Raw genomic sequence first — 20,106 nt, 5'->3', positions numbered from 1 at the left:
AGGAAAACAGGCAGTGCGATAATGCTTTCGACTCAGTTCGCCTTCATAGGCACCTAACTAGATGGAAGTCCGAGCCCTGCGAAGAGTGGAGCCTTGTGCTCAAAGTACCTGCCACGCCGGTGCCGACGGACACAAGGGGAAGCTCTTCGGAGGAAGTCAGGCGGTTCACATTAGTGCACAGCAGAAGAAGAACAGGTTCCGCAACTCAAGCGCAGCCTCCACAGCGGGCAGAAGCAGAGCGCGAGCGCGGCAAAAGGGTGCTGTTTTTACACAGCAGGGAAAAGCAATGGGATACTGCAGGAGGGCGACCAGATCCTAGATATACTACTCACCGGTCCCCGAAGCAAGCAGACCCAGGCTTCTCCACGATAGTTTCAGCAACTGGCAGGTTCAGAAGAGCAGGAGACGCTTTGTAGTCGTGTAGAGCAAAAAGACGTCCCAATCGACGAAACCAGCACAGTTTTGTTGCCGCACAGGACAACGGAGCGGCCGTGTGTATTCGAGCCAAATGAACCCTCCTCCCTTCAGACCTGGGAACGCCAAGCGTACGAAGCGTGGGAGAGGGTCAAGGACTCGCAATACAACACAACCTGGCGGCGGTTGCAGAGCCAAACTCCTTTGTAAGCTGGTCAGTCAACTGGATGGCCCAGAGACGCTTCCGAAGGCTTACTTGGCAGGAGATGGTTGAAGATGCCGGGAATAGCTGTTCCTGCTATTCCAAAGGTCGAAGCACCAGTACAGGCCTTCTGGTTCGATCAAAGGAGGACAGGGGCTCTCCGGACGACAGCAGTGCAAAGGAGGATTCCTTCAGCGGGTCACCAGCGATTCCTCGGTCCAGCCTCGTAGTTGCAGGATACATGGCTCCTGTATTCCTTCGTTCGTGAGAACTCAGGAGATCGACATGGTAGTGGTGTTTCCAGCCCCCTCTTATCCACGGTTCCCTTCGCGCCAAAACGGAGGGGAGCCAATGGGAGATCTGCTCATCAAAACACATACCATACGTGGACCAATCACGGACCACGGTGGTCCCAGGCATTCACACCACCCTAGACTCTCTGGCACCCAGGATGTGTATTGGGACCAGACATCCCAGCCCACACCCTGGAGGCACACAAACGACATGTAGAAGCCCGCGAAAGCAACCACGTTTCGCGGGAAAGTACATGCCCAAATAAGGAAGGCCCCGGGTCGCCGGACCTGGGGAAGGTGAAGGGAGCAAGACAGTCAGTGGACAAGACAAAGGAGCCTCGTGGCCTGGCCATTTTGGGAGCCAGGCCACCATTTTGGGTTCAGTGCAAAAACGTGCTCAGAACGCCAAAAGGAGCTCAAAATAAACAATACGATCGCTGCCGCCATTCGAGTCCCTGAATGACTTGCACCGATCAAATACATTCCTAAAAGAGTATCTAGGGCCTGTGGAAGGCTAGAGACCCAAGAGAGCTGTAACTTAGCTTACAGTGCCCTCTTGTGTCGTGTTGCACTAAAGCTGCGACACGATAGAAGAAACTACGGGAAACCACGTTCCCCCGGTACTGACTGTCTTAAGGGCATGTCAGTTTCCCCGTAAGAAAGGAGCGAAAGCCCAGAGAAGTGCGGCAGAAGGCTGTACTTCTCTGGCAAAGTCAAGAACCAGTTTAAAAACAATAGCAAAAAGTTTAGGGGTTGCCACATGGAAGGAAAATTCCCTACAATAACGAAATCTTTCCTAACACAAGGTCAATAAAGTAATCTCCTATGCGAGCAAAACTTTATCCTCTGTGGAGGAAAAATTCAACGATTGTGAGAAGGCACTCCTGGCAACGGTGTGGGCATTGAAGAATTACCGCCCGTTTATCCAGGGGGAACACATCATAGTGGAGACTCCTCACCAGCCTCTGCAATATCTCCAAAGTGACCGAATCCGGGCTGGAAATGTGAGTAATTCCCGAATTACTTCCTGGATTCTGTCAATGCAAGGCTTTCCTGTGGAGGTCAGATATGGCCAAAACAAGAAGAGTCCCCTCGCGCAAGGTCTGGCTGACTTGCATGATTGTGCCAGAGAAAACTGTCTCGAGGACGAAAGTCTAAAAATAAAGGACAACATGGAGGCATACCTTAATTCCCCCCACAAAGTCTTTGAAGAAGACAAGTGTGAGGGAATGCCCACTGTGTATGTGGATGGATGCTCTTACCATGTTGACAACAACGGGGCGAAAGAACTGGTGGCTGGCGTAGGGAATGCATGGGTGAATGAGTCCCCAGAACCCTCCGCTGGATACAAAATTGGTCCCCGAAGTAGTCAGGTGGCAGAATTGATGGCTGTGCATCAGGCCATCCTCACTGCTGTCCAGCATCAACTCCACGAACTGGTCATAATCACAGATTCGGATTATGTACGGAACGGGTTCGTGGAGCACCTGGTTAATTGGAAAACCAGAGGCATGTTATGTGCTAACAACAAACCCTTGAAACATGGGAAGTTGATCCAAAACATTGATGATCTGGTCACCTCGAATGAGATGACCATCTATTGGAAAAAGATCAAGGGTCATTCCAAAGTAGAGGGACCAGACAAAACTGGAAACGACTTAGCTGATCAGCTGGCCAAAACCGGGGCCATCCAAGGGGATCTAATTGAGATTGAGTCCCTGTTGGGGGAAATCCAGGTCACTGCTATCACTAGGTCCCAGACAAATGCTCACAACGACCTTTCAATTGTACAATGGAGTAAGGAGACCCCTGATGCTGATTTGATTACCGCTCAGAAGGGGGATCCAATTATTGGTAAATTCTACCAGCACCTTGAGGACCCTGAGAACTTTCCCCTGACGGATACCGATTACATCGGGAAAGAGGACCTAAGAGTGTTGATGAAATGTCCAAAAATGTTCCGGATCCAAGACGGTTTGTTGGTAAGGAAATCCAAAGCTGGCCACGATCAGTGGGTGGTTCCTACCTCATTCCGAAGCCTGATGTTAAGTCACGCCCATGATGCGGCTACCGCCGGTCATAGGGGGTTTCACACAACATTGGAAATCTTAAGAGAGGTTGCATACTGGCCACACATGGGGCAGGACCTCGACCAATATTTGAAGGGTTGTCTTGTGTGTGCACAATTTCAGCCGACATCCCTCACACACCGGGCGCCTTTACAAAAGAGGGGGATGACCCTCCCATGGTCAGATTTACAAATCGACTTTGTAGGCCCTGTGATTCGCTCGGCTAGGGGGAATAAGTACATGTTGACTGTGACATGCTTGTTTACCAAGTGGGTGGAATGTCTCCCAGCCCCAAATTGCAAGGCAGAAACTGCAGCTGCCTTGATGATTAACCACATCTTTTCCCGTTTTGGTCTACCTCAAAGGATTGAGTCAGACAGAGGTAGCCACTTCACCAGTGAAGTAATGACAAAGATGTGGGAGATACTGGGGGTCAAGAGAAAGCTGCATATTGCTTATAGACCAGCTTCTTCTGGGGCAGTAGAGAGATATAACCGGACAATTGTGAGCATATTAAAGAAGTTTGTGGCAGATTCTGGGCCAAGTTGGGATATCCGATTACCTCTGGTCCTAATGGCTATCAGATCTACCCCTTCATCTGCAACCAAAATGTCACCATTTGAGTTGATGACTGGGCGCAAGATGGTGCTTCCTCAGCATTTGCTCTACAGGACCCAAGAGCAGACACTGATAAATGCCTCCACTACTCATGAGTATGTAGAGAATTTAAGGAAACACCTCCAACATGCTTTTGCTTATGCTCAGCGGAATCTAGAAAAATCAGCTGATAGCATGAAGACCCACTATGACCTGAAAACTTCCAGGAAGGAATATCAGGTGGGAGACCGGGTCTATCTATACAACTTCCAAAGGAACCAGGCCAAGCAGCGCAAATTTTTGCCTACATGGAAGGGACCATTCGAGATCATAGACAAAATCTCCCCTGTGGCCTACAAAATCCACATCCCCAAAGGCGGTTCGGCAGAGGGGGAAGACAAGTGGGTCCACATAAACCAGTTGAAATGTTGCCATCCCAGGCATGCTCTGCAACAACTGGAGGAATCCTCTGGAATCCTAGCGGGTACTGTCTCGGACTAATTCAGTTCCAATCATAAAACATACCACATCTAGTCTCTAAAATACTGTGATTTGCATGAAACTGTCTCTTAGTTATACTGTTTTTTTTTTAAAATAAGAATGTAATGTTTCATTTTGATGAAATGCATATGCTGCCCCACTATCTCAACAGTGGTGGAAAAACGTCTATGAGTAGGTATTGCCGCTCTTCCTTTGTCGTCCTAGGAGAAAGAAAACCTGAAGACGGGCCAAGGAGGACAATCCGGAGACCGGGAACGAAGATCCAATGGGCCCAGTGGACCGCCCAATACTCCCATCAGGACTGGCGAGGAGAACCGATCGATCAGTACCGGATGGAGAAGAAGATGCTGAACTGTGCCATCTACAGAAGAGGAAGAAGATTATGCGGACAGACCGGTGCGTGGGTCAAAACCCTTGGGCACGCGACTCCCCATCGACTCAAATTCAAAGTGCAGTCGCGTGGGGGGGCTTGTTGGGTGTCCTGACCCACGTTTAAGCTATCATGCCACAACATTTGGTGCTGTGGGCTTAGAAAATTCAAGATGGCGGAAAACCCACATGTGCGCCGAAATCCAGGAAAGCTGCGCAGTTTGTGCGCACACCAAAATGGTTGCCTCACTTGCCACCCACCAGTGCGAGAATGAAAGGCCGGGTTGCCATGAGGGAAATGGGTTGCCAAAGGAAAAACAGTAGCGCCTGTTAGCTTCAAAGCGCTTTAAAACCACCATTGGACTACCCGCACAGTAGTCTGAAACCATTGGGAATGGCAATGCTGATTGCCAAATGCAACTTAGAATTGTGGGGAATTCATTTGTTAAATCCCAAAAATGGGTGCAGTATCAGTACTCACCACTATCCAAAAGCCGGCGTTTTAAAACCACCCTGTGTTTCTCTGAAGGCAGGCTCAAAATGCCTATTTTCAAACATTACAATATGTGCAAAATATTCACTGAACACCAGCAGACATTTGGCAGAATGGAGTTTTGTGTGCCTACAAAATCTGGGAAATGAAGAGCCCAGAACAATGCTTATAACAAAACTGGCTGAGCTATGGAGTCAGCAGTTTAAGTTGCACTGGATTTAAAGACACTAAAATCGAAAATGTTTAGATTAAATGAGTGACCTATGTTTGGTGTCACATGCCTTTTTAACTGTTGAAATGTCATAGTTTTGCACTTAGAATCAGCATTCTAGCTGCATGTGTAAAATTGCAAGTTAATTTAAAAAGCAACAAAAAACATGACAGTTAGCTGAAAGTCTGGCTTAAGGAACTTGATTTTGCTTGACAACTACCCCCATCAGGAGTGAAACTTGAGTCACAGCTGTGTTCCCAGGTCTATCTGCCTTTTTGCTGGCCACACTAAGAATATACCATCTATCTGATAATTGAATTACCTGTGCTCTGCAGGAGAGTGAACAATGCAACTCCCTTCACCCAGGCAGAGGGTTTATTGAGAGGATCATAAATGGCTTCCTCTTGAACAATGAGCCTTTCAGGACCCAAGCAAATCTTATATTGCAGGGGTCGTAAAAGTGGCTTACTCTTGGCAGAAACTGGGAGGGGGAGAAACTGGAGACAGAAGCTGGCTTGGCAGAACTGGATAAACCAGTATTTCTACCTTGTGCTGAGAGGAAACCACACCCCTTTGGAGCCAGAACATAACTTTAAAAAGATGGATCATTCATAGAGCGGACATGGGAAAATTTTATAAATGATACCATAATTCTTGTGATTTTTCTGCCCACAGTTTAAGAGGTTTTTAGAACCGGTGGTATGTTCAGGGGGGTGTCAGCGGAAAAGTGGATATTACTCTAAATGTATGCATGTTAAAAATCTGAAACTTCATCAGTTAATGTCCATACTCCCTGCGCACATGTATGTAAAGTTGGGTCAATGTCAGAAATTGAAAAATCAGTTAAAAAGTCAATTATGTGCCATTTCTGAATGCAAGCTCTTAGAAACAACAGATTTGGACAGAGACATGGCTAAATTCAGCCACACCATGTATATGTAATTTCAAGCAACTGTGTAACTGTGAAATATGTCTTTTGTTATCAAATATAGAATGTGTGCAATCTGACAGAGGAGTGTCCTATCTGCAAGCCATAAAATGACATCACTCTGACACAACTTAGCTTCGCCAATCAAGTGAGGAATGGAAATTTGACCAATGACAAGTGAGAGGGGCAAGTTTAGTTATGACCAACATACCCACCCACTCTCAAAACACATAAAAGCAGACAGACAGGACAGATAGGGACCTTCAATTCCATTTGCTGCAACGCGCTCTGCCGGACCATACAACATCCAGAGATCCAGACTTCAAATTCATCAACCTCCAGAAAGCCAAACTAGAGACTTCAATCTATCCAGAACTAAGAGACCAGACCAGAGAGCGAGCAGTTCCAGAGACCAGACGCTGTGCCCAGAGAGAGGCCAGAGCCCAGTCTAAAACCCTGACCAGATCCGTGATGAGGCCCATTTAATTCAAGAATATAGTGTGAGTACCCAGCAGAACTGTGTAGAACTAATCTCTTAGTTTAAATTCATCTAATTCAATCTATTTAACCTAAGTAGAACTGCCTGATAGCTCCAAATCTGTCACCTGTCATTCTAGCTGCAAAATCTGTCACTTGTCATTTTCTAGTTGCAAGCTGCACTTGTCTTTTTGAGCTTTTAAAATTTCAAATCTGAAAAACGACCTTTATTCAATCGCTCATATCTCCGCAACCGTTTGTGCTAGAGACTTGCAGTAACTTTCATCTGAAAGTTGAGAATCTAAGCTTTTAATCGCACTAAGAACCGCATTCCTACCCCCTATAGTTTTGCCGTAATCGTGAAACACGCATCCGCGAATTTTACCGCGATTTGCAAATTTCTCCACATGTAAAATCAGCTGCTGCTTGCCTTCCATTTGCCAGAAATTCGTTTAACCTGCTAACTATCCCTGCATCATTGCTAGTGTGAGCCGGGACTAATATTAACTAGATACCACTCACCCTGAACCTCTGAAAGGGAATTAAAAGCATTTTAGCATATTTTTTAATTCATTGCCAGCACATATCTAAGCAATTTGGGCCTGAGTTTTCAAACTTCTGTAGTCTAAGCTTGCTGGGGTGAACTGAATCACATTTGATTGCATTTCTGAGAACTGTGTGTTTTCCTTCCATTTCCTTGCCTTGCATCAAGGGGGGGAGGGGATTGCCAGAGAAAAGTGATTACATTGTTTTGTTGAAATCATATTGAGTATTTCTATACTGCATTTCATTCATTCAACCTTGCATCCATTTGAACTCTATAAAGCATTTTGTACCACCTTCTTCTTTTGTTCCTATTCACCTGTGTGCTACCTTATCCATTTCATGTCAACTCCTTATTGATTATAGAGAAGTGTGTTAGTGCCAGATTCTCCGTTGTTAATCTTTATCATATCAGATTAAGTGTGCTATTCAATTATTAATTTATTATAAAGTGTGATATATATATATTTTAAATTATCAAATAAACCTTTTAAACTTGCAAAACAGAACTACTTCTTGGCTCAGTGGGGTCAGGGGGATTCCAAGAGAGGGGTGTTATATAGGGGTAGTCATCCAGAACGCATGAACTGGACATAAAGATATATCAATAAGGGTTTCCATTCAGTATCCCAGACTAGGCGTTGACTTAGCTGTAGTGTTGAATTGAATCCTCTTACACCATAGTGCACAGGGGGGCACAGGAAGTGGAGAACCTGCCCTGCCAGAGCAGAGATTGTAAGGGCACAATGGATAAAAATCCAAAATTGGCAAAAAAGGCAGACATTTCCACGCTGTTGACAACCCCCGCCAAAGAAAAAACAAAGAGGGGGGAGCGGAGCGAAACTATGACCCCAGGGGCATACCCAGAGGTGGCAACCGGACTCTCGGCCCAGGCTGTCACAAAAACAGATCTTCAAGAGCTACTGGCAGCCATCACCAAGGAGTATCAGAAGGGCACTGAAGAGTTGATAAGTAAAATCACAACCCTAGACAAGCGAGTAGGCAAAATTGAAAACAGAACATCCATCGAAAATTGAAACCACACTATATGAACAAAACTTTGAAATATGGGAGGGAATAGATAGGATTACATGACTTGAAGCCAGATGCGAAGCCCTGGAACTCAGGCCGGAAGATACCGAAAACTCACTGTTCCCGGCGCAACAACATCCACGTACGAGGGATCCAAACATCAGTCACTGACGCGGAACTGGAGCCCTACACACAGGACTTATTCTGCTTTATCCTGACCCTGCCAGACGAAGCTCCCTTTGAACTTGACAGGGTGCACAGAACCAGGACAAAACAGGGTTCATCCACCACACCCGACATACTAGCAAGAGTACACTTCTACAAAGTCAAGGAGGAAATCATGCGGGAAGTTAGAAGCTCAGTGCGCATACACTTCAGGGACACCTCCATCTCTCTATACCAGGACCTGGTAGCAACCACACTCATGAAAAGGAAATCCCTGAAACCCATTTCAGAGTGGCTGCGAGAGAAAAAAGTCCCATACCGCTCGGGGTTGCCTAATGCCCTGAACTTCACCTGGGAAATTCATCCCCACCCCAAAGGAGGCAGAGAGGTTTTTGAACCCAGAGGCAGACGAGGACAACCCTGAGAAAGAAACGCCCTCCCTCGAAGGCACATCATGAAATCCTGGACCCAAGTGGAGAGACGACGCAGGATCAAGGGCCCCCGCTCAAAAGTAAGCGGAACAATAAAGATTGAGAGGGCCTCTGAAGCTCACACTACCCCAGACACAGGTCGTTGTAACGTAGGGCAACAACTGATCTGACGCCTTCAGCCACAAACCTGATAAAACAGGGCCAGGCAAAGCCCCTGGGCCTCCTCAATGCAACTCCTTTCCAGTGCAATACAGCACTTCAATAGCAAACCCGCAGAAATAAACATGCCCAGACTCAGGGGATAAAAGGGGCCAGGCTGGTCAAAACACGGACTACAGACCCATTTACTTGCCAAATGCAAAAATGCCAAGTTTTACCCAAATGTTACAGGAGGCGCAGTTGCCTCCAGGAAAGTCGGTTGCAATGGCCTTGCCGGTTACCCCATTGGTCGAGGGCTCATCCTGACATCCTGGATTTTTGGGGAAAGAGGGGGCATGGGGGCAGGTAAGTTGGGGTGGGGGGGAATTCTCAGGAGGGGCCAGGAAAACTGGCAACAAAATCTGCTCAGCATGGGAGACTCGAAAATTGCTGTTAGAGCGATCCGCATGCAGAAGCCAAATCTTCCACAGAAATTATTGGGGACATGTAAGCAGAATCACAAGGTACTTTCTAGATGACGGATTCTGGCAAAGAACTCACCATGATAACATGGAATGTACAGGGACTGAACTCTTCGGGAAAGCGAAAGTCGGTCGAACGCAGGTTGTCCCATCTTTCAGCGGACATTGTCTTGCAAGAAACTCATCTCCTGGAAGCGGATGAAAAGCGAATCAACTCCAAGCAATACCCTTTGCCACAGCAGGCCAGAAAAAAAGTGGAGTGGCCCTACTAATTAGCTGAGAGGTCCCCTTTACACAAATTACAATCAAGAGAGATCCAGCTGGGAGATACGTCCTGCTCAAGGGACTCCTGGTCAAACAACCGATTCCCGTAGCAGTGGTGCACTTCCCAAACAACGCCCAAGATCGTTTCCTCTGCAACATCCTCCCCACTATAACCACATTTACAGAGTGCCTCTTGCTAATTGGGGTCGACTTCAACCTAATCCCCGACCCATATAATGACAAAACATTGCCACCCACCAGGGAGGACTTTGCCCGGGCAATAGGGCTGGCGCAGTTCCTAAGGGAGACAGGAACCATAGACATCTGGTGGCTTGCCCGCAAGGGGGCCGGGACTACACATATTATTTGCATGTGCACAAGGGCTTCTCTAGAATAAATCTATTGTTAGCATCCAGTATTCTCTTCCCATGTATCGAAGATATACAAATTGGCCACAGAATAATATCGGATCACGCCCCAGTAATTGCATGCCTGTGAGTGCAGGGCCTGCCTGACCCCCCACAAAGGTCCTGGAAACTACAAGACCGTATCCTAACAGATATAGCAATCAGCAGTGAGCTATCTGAATCCCTCACAAATTACTTCAAAGAAAGTACTTCCCTGAAACTGAAAGGTTCCGCTATGCGCAGCTCAGGCACTGGCTATCCCAAATTAACATAAAAACATATGGGGCAGGGAACTAACGCCGCTAGAACGCACTTTAACAGCGCACACTCCTACAGGCAAGATATCCACCCTATACAGACTACTAGATGAAGCGGACCCCAACAAAAAAGAAAGCCGTATCTGGACACGAATGCACAAGAGTTCAAAATGTGTTACAAATAAAGAGGGAGCAATCAAAGTGTGCTACAGGTGGTACTTGACACTGGAGGTCCTAAATAAAAGTAATTCAGCAATCCCATCACAATGCTGGAGAGGCTGCCCAGACACAGGTACCTTGTTTCACCTCTTATGGACATGTCCGAAAACTACACAATTTTCGAAAGAAATATTAGAACAAATCAGACTAATCACAGGTTTGTCAATCCCAATGGACCCGGGAATAGTCCTACTTGGAGCTACGGGCGAAGGGCAATTTCCAATGACTAGCCGCCTAGCTGAACTATGCTCTCGCCTACACACAGCAGCAAAAATCCCGGCAATTCCCATGTGGTGGACCAAATTTTGGGATATAGCAGTCGCAGACAAAATAACAGCCTTCCGCTTCAGAAACAGAAGCAAATTCTACAGTGTCTGGGTGCCCTTCTTAGATTATGCAGAGCAATTTCCAGGAGTAGCAAAGCAACCTCCAACCCTCTGCTGGCTGGCGAAGCATGACTAAAACGGTAGCCACGTACCAGAAGGACTCACAAGCCACTCACAGAACTAGAGATCCCGGAAGAGAGAGGGAATCAGACTTGCAATTCCCCATTTCGGTCCCAATTCCATAAACACTATGGGCCTCATTACATGTTTGCCAGTTCGGAAATCTTACCGGCACTGTTGTTTCCAGACCGGCAAACTACAAGTCTGCTGGCGGGTGCCGTTTCGCCCACCAGGTCTTACCCTGGCGGGCGGAACGGCACCCACCAGTAGACTTTGCTGGAAGCAGCAGCACTGCGCACAGTGTCGGTGCTTCCGTCCTCCTCATTCCCATTGAGTCCTATGGGACTTGAATGGGAATGGGGAGTAACAATTGCTCCCTTCTGCACGCATGTTAGTCTTCCAGCATCTCAAAAGATGTGGCTATCATGCCGCGGAAAACTTTTGTTTCCAGTATTTTTCTTGCTTTAAGCCAGAATCGGGCGTTAAGATCACATTGCAGTGCAAAGACTAGCAGCAGCAGAGCGAAGAATCCTAACAGATCTGATTAGACAGGTCGTGTTGAATCCAGTTATCAAGCTGGATTGGTGCTACCATTTAAAGTTGGCAGCAGTCACGTATCATACAGATTACGTCACTGTCACTTGACATCGAGTTTCAAAGAAAAAACGTGTATTAAGTAACAGCCCTTAGGGAGAGCGAAGCTCGAAACACATGTTGGCTGAATATATGTGTCCTTTACATTTTTCAAAAGGCTGAATACATGTGTCCTTTGCATTGGTTTTACCCATGGGTCCTTTGATTTTGGTAAATACTGGAAACAAAAGTGTTCCGCAGCATGATAGCCACATCTCCCAGTAATCAAACTCTATGTGCTTGTTTGTGTTTGTTTCCCAGTATATTTCATGATAGCTTGTAAACCTATAACTGTTCTGACTCTAAAGAATTAAGCACAACATACTCACCTGTGGGGGTGCTGATCGTTTCTATTCTTATATCATTCATATGGGTCACAGTATCAGTTTCTTCTTCCTCTTGCATGCTGAATGGATTAACCTCATGCCCTGTTACAAACACATAAAACAAACTCAGCATGGAATTGTGACATGCGGAGAGACCGTAATTAAAATGCAGAAGTTCCTGTGAGAAAAAGAGTAGATTCTGAGAAATGGCACTTATGTTTACAATTATTTTCAATGCCATCATAAAAGCTTACAGAGGTAAGATATGGCTGTTTGTACTAAGAGATCAAAGAAACTAATCAGGAGATGGAAGCTAATGAGCAAATTGTCTTGTTTGTATTGATCACCTTCATTCATAAGGCTTGTAAATGTATAACTCTTCAGACTGTAAAGAGGTAAGCACAACATACTCACCTGTGGGACTAGTGATGCTTTCTATTCTCATATCACCAACCTGCGTCGCACAAATAGCCTTTTCCTAATCTTATAAATGTAATGTATTATTCCCATGCCGAGTTGTATAGATAAAACAATCCGAACATGGCATTGCGGTAGACATGAAGAAAAAAGAGGGGCACCTGGCTATTCCCTGATCTCTCCAGGTAATTCACAATGTGTAAAGACAAATGATAAGGGCGACCCAGATTGTACAAAAGGGCACAGAAACAATTTATTGGTACTCATAACATAAACCTTGTATGGTATATTTCATACAAAACAATGATTGCCACAGGTAAGTGCACCTAACACATTCCCAACATAAAACATATATAACCAAATTTCTAATTACAATGACAATTAGTACATCTTTGGAATGTCTAATAACTCAAATCGTACGTCCAATTATCATTATCATTCTTTGAATTGTTTTGCTTGATTGTGTTGATCACACAGCCTTAAGAGAAACTAAGGGAGTCAGAAGAGATCTAAAAACACATGAATTGGGGCAATGATGCACTAAAGTGGCTTTTTGAATGCTGGTAAAGATGGAAGAAATTCCTAGTCAAACTATAAAATCCATCGAAAGTCCTCATTAGGAACTTTCTGCATTTCTTTTTTTGCAGCGAGACATAAGTCAAAAGAGAAAAAAACATAATTGGAAAAGGCTTACTATAACTACAAGGCATAATTTAGATTTCAAAATTTGATTAGCAGAGTTTGCTAATTAAAATGATCTTGATCAGCAAACAAACCCATTTGATTAGCAATGTTGTACTAATATTTTCAATGTCACAAGAGGTTATTTGTACACAATGTGAGCAACAATACAGCGGTTTTGTGTACACCTGAAGACATAAGTGAGATGAGGTGGGCCCTGAAAAATTCTTTAAAAATTCCACTAGACCTGAATGTCGAGTAACTTAGTTTACCTACTCTACCTAAAAGAAATGCACTCAAACCATAGCAGCGGATGAAAACAAGTTAAATGTGCTTTCTGTAAAATGGTGCATGTCACCACAAACCCACCTTGTCTAGAACACTGCTGCCAGCCATGAACAGTGAAACGTATTTCAAACATCCCCTGCAAATGGTACTTGCCCTTCGTAAAATCTACTGTACTATTTGAGTGGGTGAAGAGGCTTTGCGAACCTATACAATGTAAAAGGTTAGCTGGATGACAGGACACAGATATGATAAAAAGCCTCTGAAAACCGGTGCTAATATATAATGCAATCCTAATCGTAGAGCAATGGAAGCACGAGCTACAGTGTATGTTAATGCAGTAGATCTGTAGATGTAAAGACTAGATGGAACTATTGATCACTACTTTGCGTACACATTGGGTGATCTTACGTATTCATTATGTAAGAGGAAAGAAAGTAAGAGTCTAAGCAGATTGGATGGCGTAGCAGGCAGAGAACTGGGCAAACTAGGTGGAATATTGTAGTTTGCGGCCATATCACTTTCAGGGTTGATGGTGTAAAGCAACTGGTTGATAAGCTAGAATGTCAAGGAGTATGGTGTGAGCTCATGGGAACGACTTCCACAATGTATGTTAGCAGCAGTTCACAAAATTAGGTTTGTCATCAAAAGCATTTGGCTGTGTGAACATGTACATTTTCAAAAGTGTTCACTCATCAATATGATGCATTTTAGATGCACACAGCTAAACTATCCCCTAAAGCATTGAGACAATGCAGTGTTTCACAGTAGCAAAACTGAAGTTATGCATTATGTAACAACTTACATTTTTAGGATTGGAATTGCATGACTGTCTTTAAGAAACAAAGCTACACATACCTGTCTTTGCCCTACAGAATATAGTTTGCTTAATAACAGTGTCATCCTATTACTTCTGGTTTGCAATTATCTGAAAAATAAAATAAAACATTCTTGCCGAACACTCCCACACAGGCCTTTGGCACTTATAATTGGAGGCTACTGCGCTCTCTACCCATTGGCACCTTTGAACTTAGAGAAAAGAGCGGCGAGAGCCCTGGAGGCAAGAGTGGAATGCATAGCCAGCTGTGCTTTGATTGAACAGGGCAACTTAAATAGCTAGCTTTGCTACACAAATGCAAATTTAATTAGGAAACGCACCAAATTGCATAGCAAACGGCTATGCAACACTGCTTATTTTATGCCTTCAACTATGCCCCATACAACAATGGAAAACAATGAATGTGATGGAAATGCTTGAAATAACATGTCTACATCATCATGAATTCTGCAAAACTTCCACTTTAGGTTCACCATTACACAAACCGGTCAAACTCTATAAAATAATTTGCAGGCTGGCCAAATTGCTGTGCCATATCTATTTTGTACATCATATCAGTCCCCTGCCAGATGTGTTTTGTCCTCACTGGGGCCTTGTCAGTGAGGTGGAACTTCACTATCTGGGCACAGCAAGCATGAAGTCCACATTTTGCCATACTAATAATGAAGTAGAAATGTTTGAGCTAAACATTTACAACTACTGTGAATAACAGTGGGCACCAGTTCTACAATGTGTTAATGTGAATGTGCCATAATAGGAGACAAACCTCACGGAATTCCGTCTAGCCCCATTTCCTCTAACTGCTAGACAGCGCCTTATTTTCACAGGATGAGAAACTCCAGACATGTTGTGTCCTCATTGGGTTTGTGAGTCTGTGCATCATGAGTCTTGACATCCAGCAACCATGGGACCCACATTTGATCCTACCCACACCACTTGGTTAGCCTCCACATTTCTTGTGCTCATAATAGAAGTTGTACAGTAGTGTAACAACGCAAAAGCAGAGTTTGTAGCACACTATGCACAGAAGTTATCACCAGTTGCCCAACTCAATGAATGCAAAAGTTGAGAAGCACCTGTAACATGCTGAGAAGGTATTACTCAATGTTCAGCCAAGAATATGCAGCAATTCAGGAGCATTTGCAACAAAGGTATCATTCATTAGTCAATCCAAGGAAATCACCAATTAGGGAGCATTGCTGTTTAACCAAAAGAAGTCAAGAATTCAGAAGCAGCTGCAACATAGTAGAAAGTGATCACTCACTGTCCATCGCAAGGAATGCAACAACTCAGGAGCAGGTGTAAAATACTGAAAGGAGATCACTCATTAGCCAGTCTAAGGAAGTGAAAGTGTCAGACCCACTTGCCCGACCTACCGTACCTATCCATCCAAACGAGTAACGGGGAAGTAGTTTCTCTGTTTAACATTTACAATAGGCCCTTTGGGCAGCAGGGGATGGTGTCACTGGAGGAATTGCACGATTTGGCCTCCCTACAGGAAAATCAAAACGAGCATACACATTATACAATAGTGGCGGGTGATATAAATCTCCAGTTCGTGCCAACCGAGGAGCTGCAAGGGTTATGGGAATACCAAGACTCGTCTTGGGACATACTACATTGTCAGAAATCTACCATAAAAGGTACAATGATTGGCCATTGATACAGCATGAATATTTGCTAACCTTACGCTAAGGGCTTGGAATGGCCACCAAGGGGTAGGACTGGGGCCGAAATACACATTCAAAGGTAAAAACAGCAATTCTAACATCTACTGTATATTTATCTTGGGTAAAGAATGGGATAGGGTGGGGAGTTTTGAGGTCCTGGAAAGGTCAGAAAGCGACCCCAATCCACTGAGGTCAAGAAATGTAGAGGCAACGGCTATATGGGTGGGATCCCCAATAGCATCACACCCACTTATAATCTCGATAAAAGGGCATGCATGTAAGGCAGTCAAGTGGGCCAAAATTAACAACAATACAGTTGCACTAGCCATATATGAATCCATCCGGCCAAATCTGGGTACATGAAGATTGTCCAAGAATTTGAATGCTTGAATCAGAGTCTGATCCCCTACATCTCATCTAAAATTGGTACCATAAAGAAAAGAACAGTTAGTTTGACGGAGATTGTAGAGCAGCCAAACAGAAAATAGAGGCCTGTGTTGAAGAGGGGTCTAAGGTGAATAAAACAATCTTAGGTCAGCTAGGGCTGAATATAAAAAGCTCACTGCCTCTAAAAAGATAGACTATGCTGATGCTGAAAAACATTGACACATCACCTCAAAAGCACTCTGTCCTCTTCTTTATTTTAATTATTTTATTTATTTAACATTTGCAGCGCGCGCCAATCCCTTAGGTATCAGGGCGCTGGAGAGCAGGTAATGCACAATACACATTACAGGGGTTACGACAGGCAACAATAGATAACTATCATGTTAAGCAAATTTACAGACATAAGATATTTACAGATACATTCTTCCCGTTTGTACAAAATCTGTAATATTTACATATAAAACCGTATTCACATAGGTAATTTGCAAAATGAAGTATAGCAGATGTAATTACAGAAGCATATTGTATAAGGATGATACTGTGAGCATGAGCCTCCCCTCTTTTTGAGTAAATAGTTCTACATACTGTACCATCGGTTTGTTTCATGTTTGTAAATATGCTTCTTTCATTATTGTACCTGTTGTTATACTGTAAAGCGCCTTGGAGTAAAGCGCTATATAAACTCAATAAACATAAACATAAACATTGGAGGTGAAGAACCAGGCTTTACGTTTTCTGCGGAATGAAGTGTGGGACGTGTCGGATCTAATGTCTAATGGTAGGGCGTTCCAAACTTTGGCTGCCACAACTGGGAAGCTGCGTCTCCCTGCCTTTGTTCTTTTGAATTTCGGGACAGATAGAAGGGAGGCAGAGGCGGAGCGTGTAGGCCTGGTGGTTTGGGTTGGAGTTAGCAGGTTGTCAAGATATTTAGGAGCTATGTTATTGAGGCATTTGTGGGTGATTGCCATTGTTTTGAATTTGATCTGGTCCTGAACTAGTAGCCAGCGTACTCTGCGTCTGATTTCAGAGATATGTTCTCTTCTTGGTATGTTTAGTGCTGCCCGTAGGGTGTTGTTTTGAGTAACTTATAGTTTTTTAATGCTGCTAGTAGCAGTGCCAGCCAGGAGGATATTACAATAGTCGAGTTTCGACAGAATGAGGGCTCTTGCTAAGGTTAGGCAGCTGTCTGCTGATAAGTAGGTCCTACTTCTCATATCATTCTCTCTATGACTCATGCCTTAGCTCCGCTAAGCGCTGCTACTATTTTAACCTCCTCCTCTCCCACTCCTCCCACCCATGTTGTATCTTTCAGACTGTATCTCGTCTTCTCTCCCCGCCTGCCCCTGACCATTCTTCTACCTCTCCTCTCTCTCCCTCCGTCTTTGCTAACTTTTTCTCATCCAAGATCCTTACTTACGCCAAAACATTATTCGCTCCCCTCCTCCCTCCTCTCTCACCACCCCTTCCGCTTACAAGTCTAACTTCTCTCCTGTTACTCCTTCTGAAGTCTCACTCTTACTGTCCAACACTCAACCCACTGCTGCCCCCTCTGATCCCCTCCCCACCCCCCTAATTCCTAAAATCTACCCTCTTCTCATCCCTTACCTCACCTCCTTCTTCAACATCTGTCTCTCCTCTGCCACCTTCCCTTCTGCCTTCAAACACGCCACAATCATTCCTATACTAAAAAAAACCTCTGCTGACCCTCTCCTTACCTCCAACTTTTGGCCAATCTCTCTTCTCCCATTCCTTTCTAAGCTTCTCGAACGCCTAGCCTACTCTCAACTCTCTGCTTTTGTATCCAATCTCTCTCTTTCCCCCCTTCTTCAATCTGGATTCCGCCCCAAACACTCCACTGAAACTGCCCTCACATCTGTTCCCAACTCCATCCTCCCCGCTCGCTACTCTCAGCAATCCTCTATCCTCGTCCTCCTTGATCTCTCTGCTGCCTTTGAAACTGTTGACCACCCCTTGTTCCTCAATACTCTTTCTTCCTTAGGTTTCAAAGGCCTTGTTCTTAACTGGCTCTCCTCTTACCTCTCCAACCGTTCTTTTGCTGTTTCCTGGGGCAGCCGTTCCTCTCCTACTCTCCCCTTGTGTTCGGTGTCCCCCAAGGCTCTGTACTTGGCCTTTTCTTTTCTCTCTCTACACTTCTCTTCTTGCTCCCATCATCTCTTCTTTCGGTATCTCTCATCATTTCAATGCTGATGACACCCAGCTCTTTCACTTTTTTTCTTCTTTCACCCCTGACATCCACCTTAATCTTTCTTCCTGTCTTACTGCTATCAAAAACTGGATGTCCTCCCACTTTCTCTCCTTCAACTCTGACAAGACTGAGATCTTATTCTTTACCTCTACCTCCCACCCCCCGCCTTCTCCCCCTCCTTTTATTCTCTTTCCCCCCATCTAATCTCCCCATCTCTAACCATGCTCGCAATCTTGGCCTTCACCTCGACTCCTCGCTCTCCTTTAACCACCATATTTCTCTCATCTCCCGCGCCTGTCGCTACCACCTTTTCAATGTTCGTAAAATCTGTTCCTCCCTCACCTTTCATGCCACCAAACTCTTAATCTCTTGCTTCATCTTCTCTCGTCTTTTCTACTGCTCTTCTCTCCTCATTGGCCTTCCTGCCTCTCATCTTGCTCCTCTCATCTTGCTCCTCTCAAATACCTCTATTACTCTGCTATCCGCACCCTTTGTCTTCTTTCTCCTCATGATTCCATTTCTTCCTCACTCTCTGTTCTTGGCTGGCTTCCCTTCCACTCACAACTTAAATTTAACTTCCTTTGTCTCATCTTTAAATCTCTTTATGATCTCCCCCTCCCTACCTTTCCTCTCTCCTTTCATTCTACTCTCCCTCTCACCCCCGCCTCCCTGTGCCCCTTCTCGTTTCCGATCATTTCAGCTTCTTGCCCCCCTACACTGGAATTCTCTACCTCTCTCTATCTGCTCCATTTCCTCATACCCCTCCTTCCTTTCTTCCTTGAAACCTCATCTTTTTCATTCCCAGTCCTGTTAACCTCATTACTTCCCTCTTACTCTTTTTCTCTGTTCTGCTTCTCTGTTGTTTATAATTATGCTTCCAATTTTCTATGTAATCTTGTTGTTGCTATGTAAAGCGCTTTGGATTAAAGCGCTCTATAAATTTAATAAATACAAATACAAATACAGGCGTTAATGAGTTTGGCAGTGTAGGCTGCTGATGAGATTATGGAGTTAACTTGTCTGGAGAAGGTTAAGGATGAGTCCAAGTACATGCCCAGTGTTTTAACTTCTTTGGAGACGGTAATGGTATTTCTATCTATTATGAATTGTTTGTATTTGGGGTCAAGTTTATTTAGGTGTGTTTGGGTGCCGACCAGGAGTAACTCTGTTTTATCATCATTTAGACAAAGTTCATGTTGAGCCATCCAGGATTGGATCATCTGGTAAATGTCATTAAGGATGGTAGAGTCTGTGTTGTAGTCTTCAGTTAGGTGGATAAGAAAGTGCGTATCGTCCACGTAGTTTGTAGTAGGACACACCACGTTCATCAAGGCAGTCAAATAGCAGCTTGGTGAATATGTTGTAAAGCGTTGTGACACGCAAGATCCTTGAGGCACCCCGCAAGGAACGGGGGCATGGGTGGCGTTACCTAGGTTGGAAAAGACTCTCATAGTACGCTCGGAGAGGAAAGATTATATTCAGGCTATGGCATTGGGTGAGAAGTGTGCAGTTCTGTCCAGGTGCTGATATAGTATTTTGTGGTTTACTAAATAGAATGCTGCAGAGAGGTCTAGCAGAAGTAGTATGGCTAGTTTTCTGTTGTCAATTATGGTGTCCATTTGGTTTTTAAGTCAAGGAGTGCCGTTTCTGTCCCATATCTAGGTCGGAAACCCGATTGGCGTAGGCCAAGGAGATTGTTATTTTCCAGGTGTTCCTGAATCTGGA

The 20,106-nt window shown here is 44.7% G+C and overlaps 1 protein-coding gene across 2 annotated transcripts in view; it reads right to left on the bottom strand.

Moving 5' to 3' along the window:
• LOC138467452 (uncharacterized) overlaps positions 1-20,106 on the bottom strand; it is a 665,424-nt gene that overhangs the window by 374,980 nt on the left and 270,338 nt on the right. For both annotated transcript variants that reach the window (XM_069607453.1, XM_069607454.1), the window contains one exon: positions 11,901-11,999. In XM_069607453.1, the coding sequence (XP_069463554.1) occupies positions 11,901-11,999 (99 nt within the window). The remainder of the gene's footprint in view (positions 1-11,900; positions 12,000-20,106) is intronic.

This window comes from Ambystoma mexicanum, chromosome 4q, assembly GCF_040938575.1.
Source record: "Ambystoma mexicanum isolate Mex_15411 chromosome 4q, UKY_AmexF1_1, whole genome shotgun sequence".
Classification (NCBI taxonomy): domain Eukaryota; kingdom Metazoa; phylum Chordata; class Amphibia; order Caudata; family Ambystomatidae; genus Ambystoma; species Ambystoma mexicanum.
The sequence above is the reverse complement of the archived record's forward strand: the minus strand, read 5'-3'. Positions and strand labels throughout refer to the sequence as shown.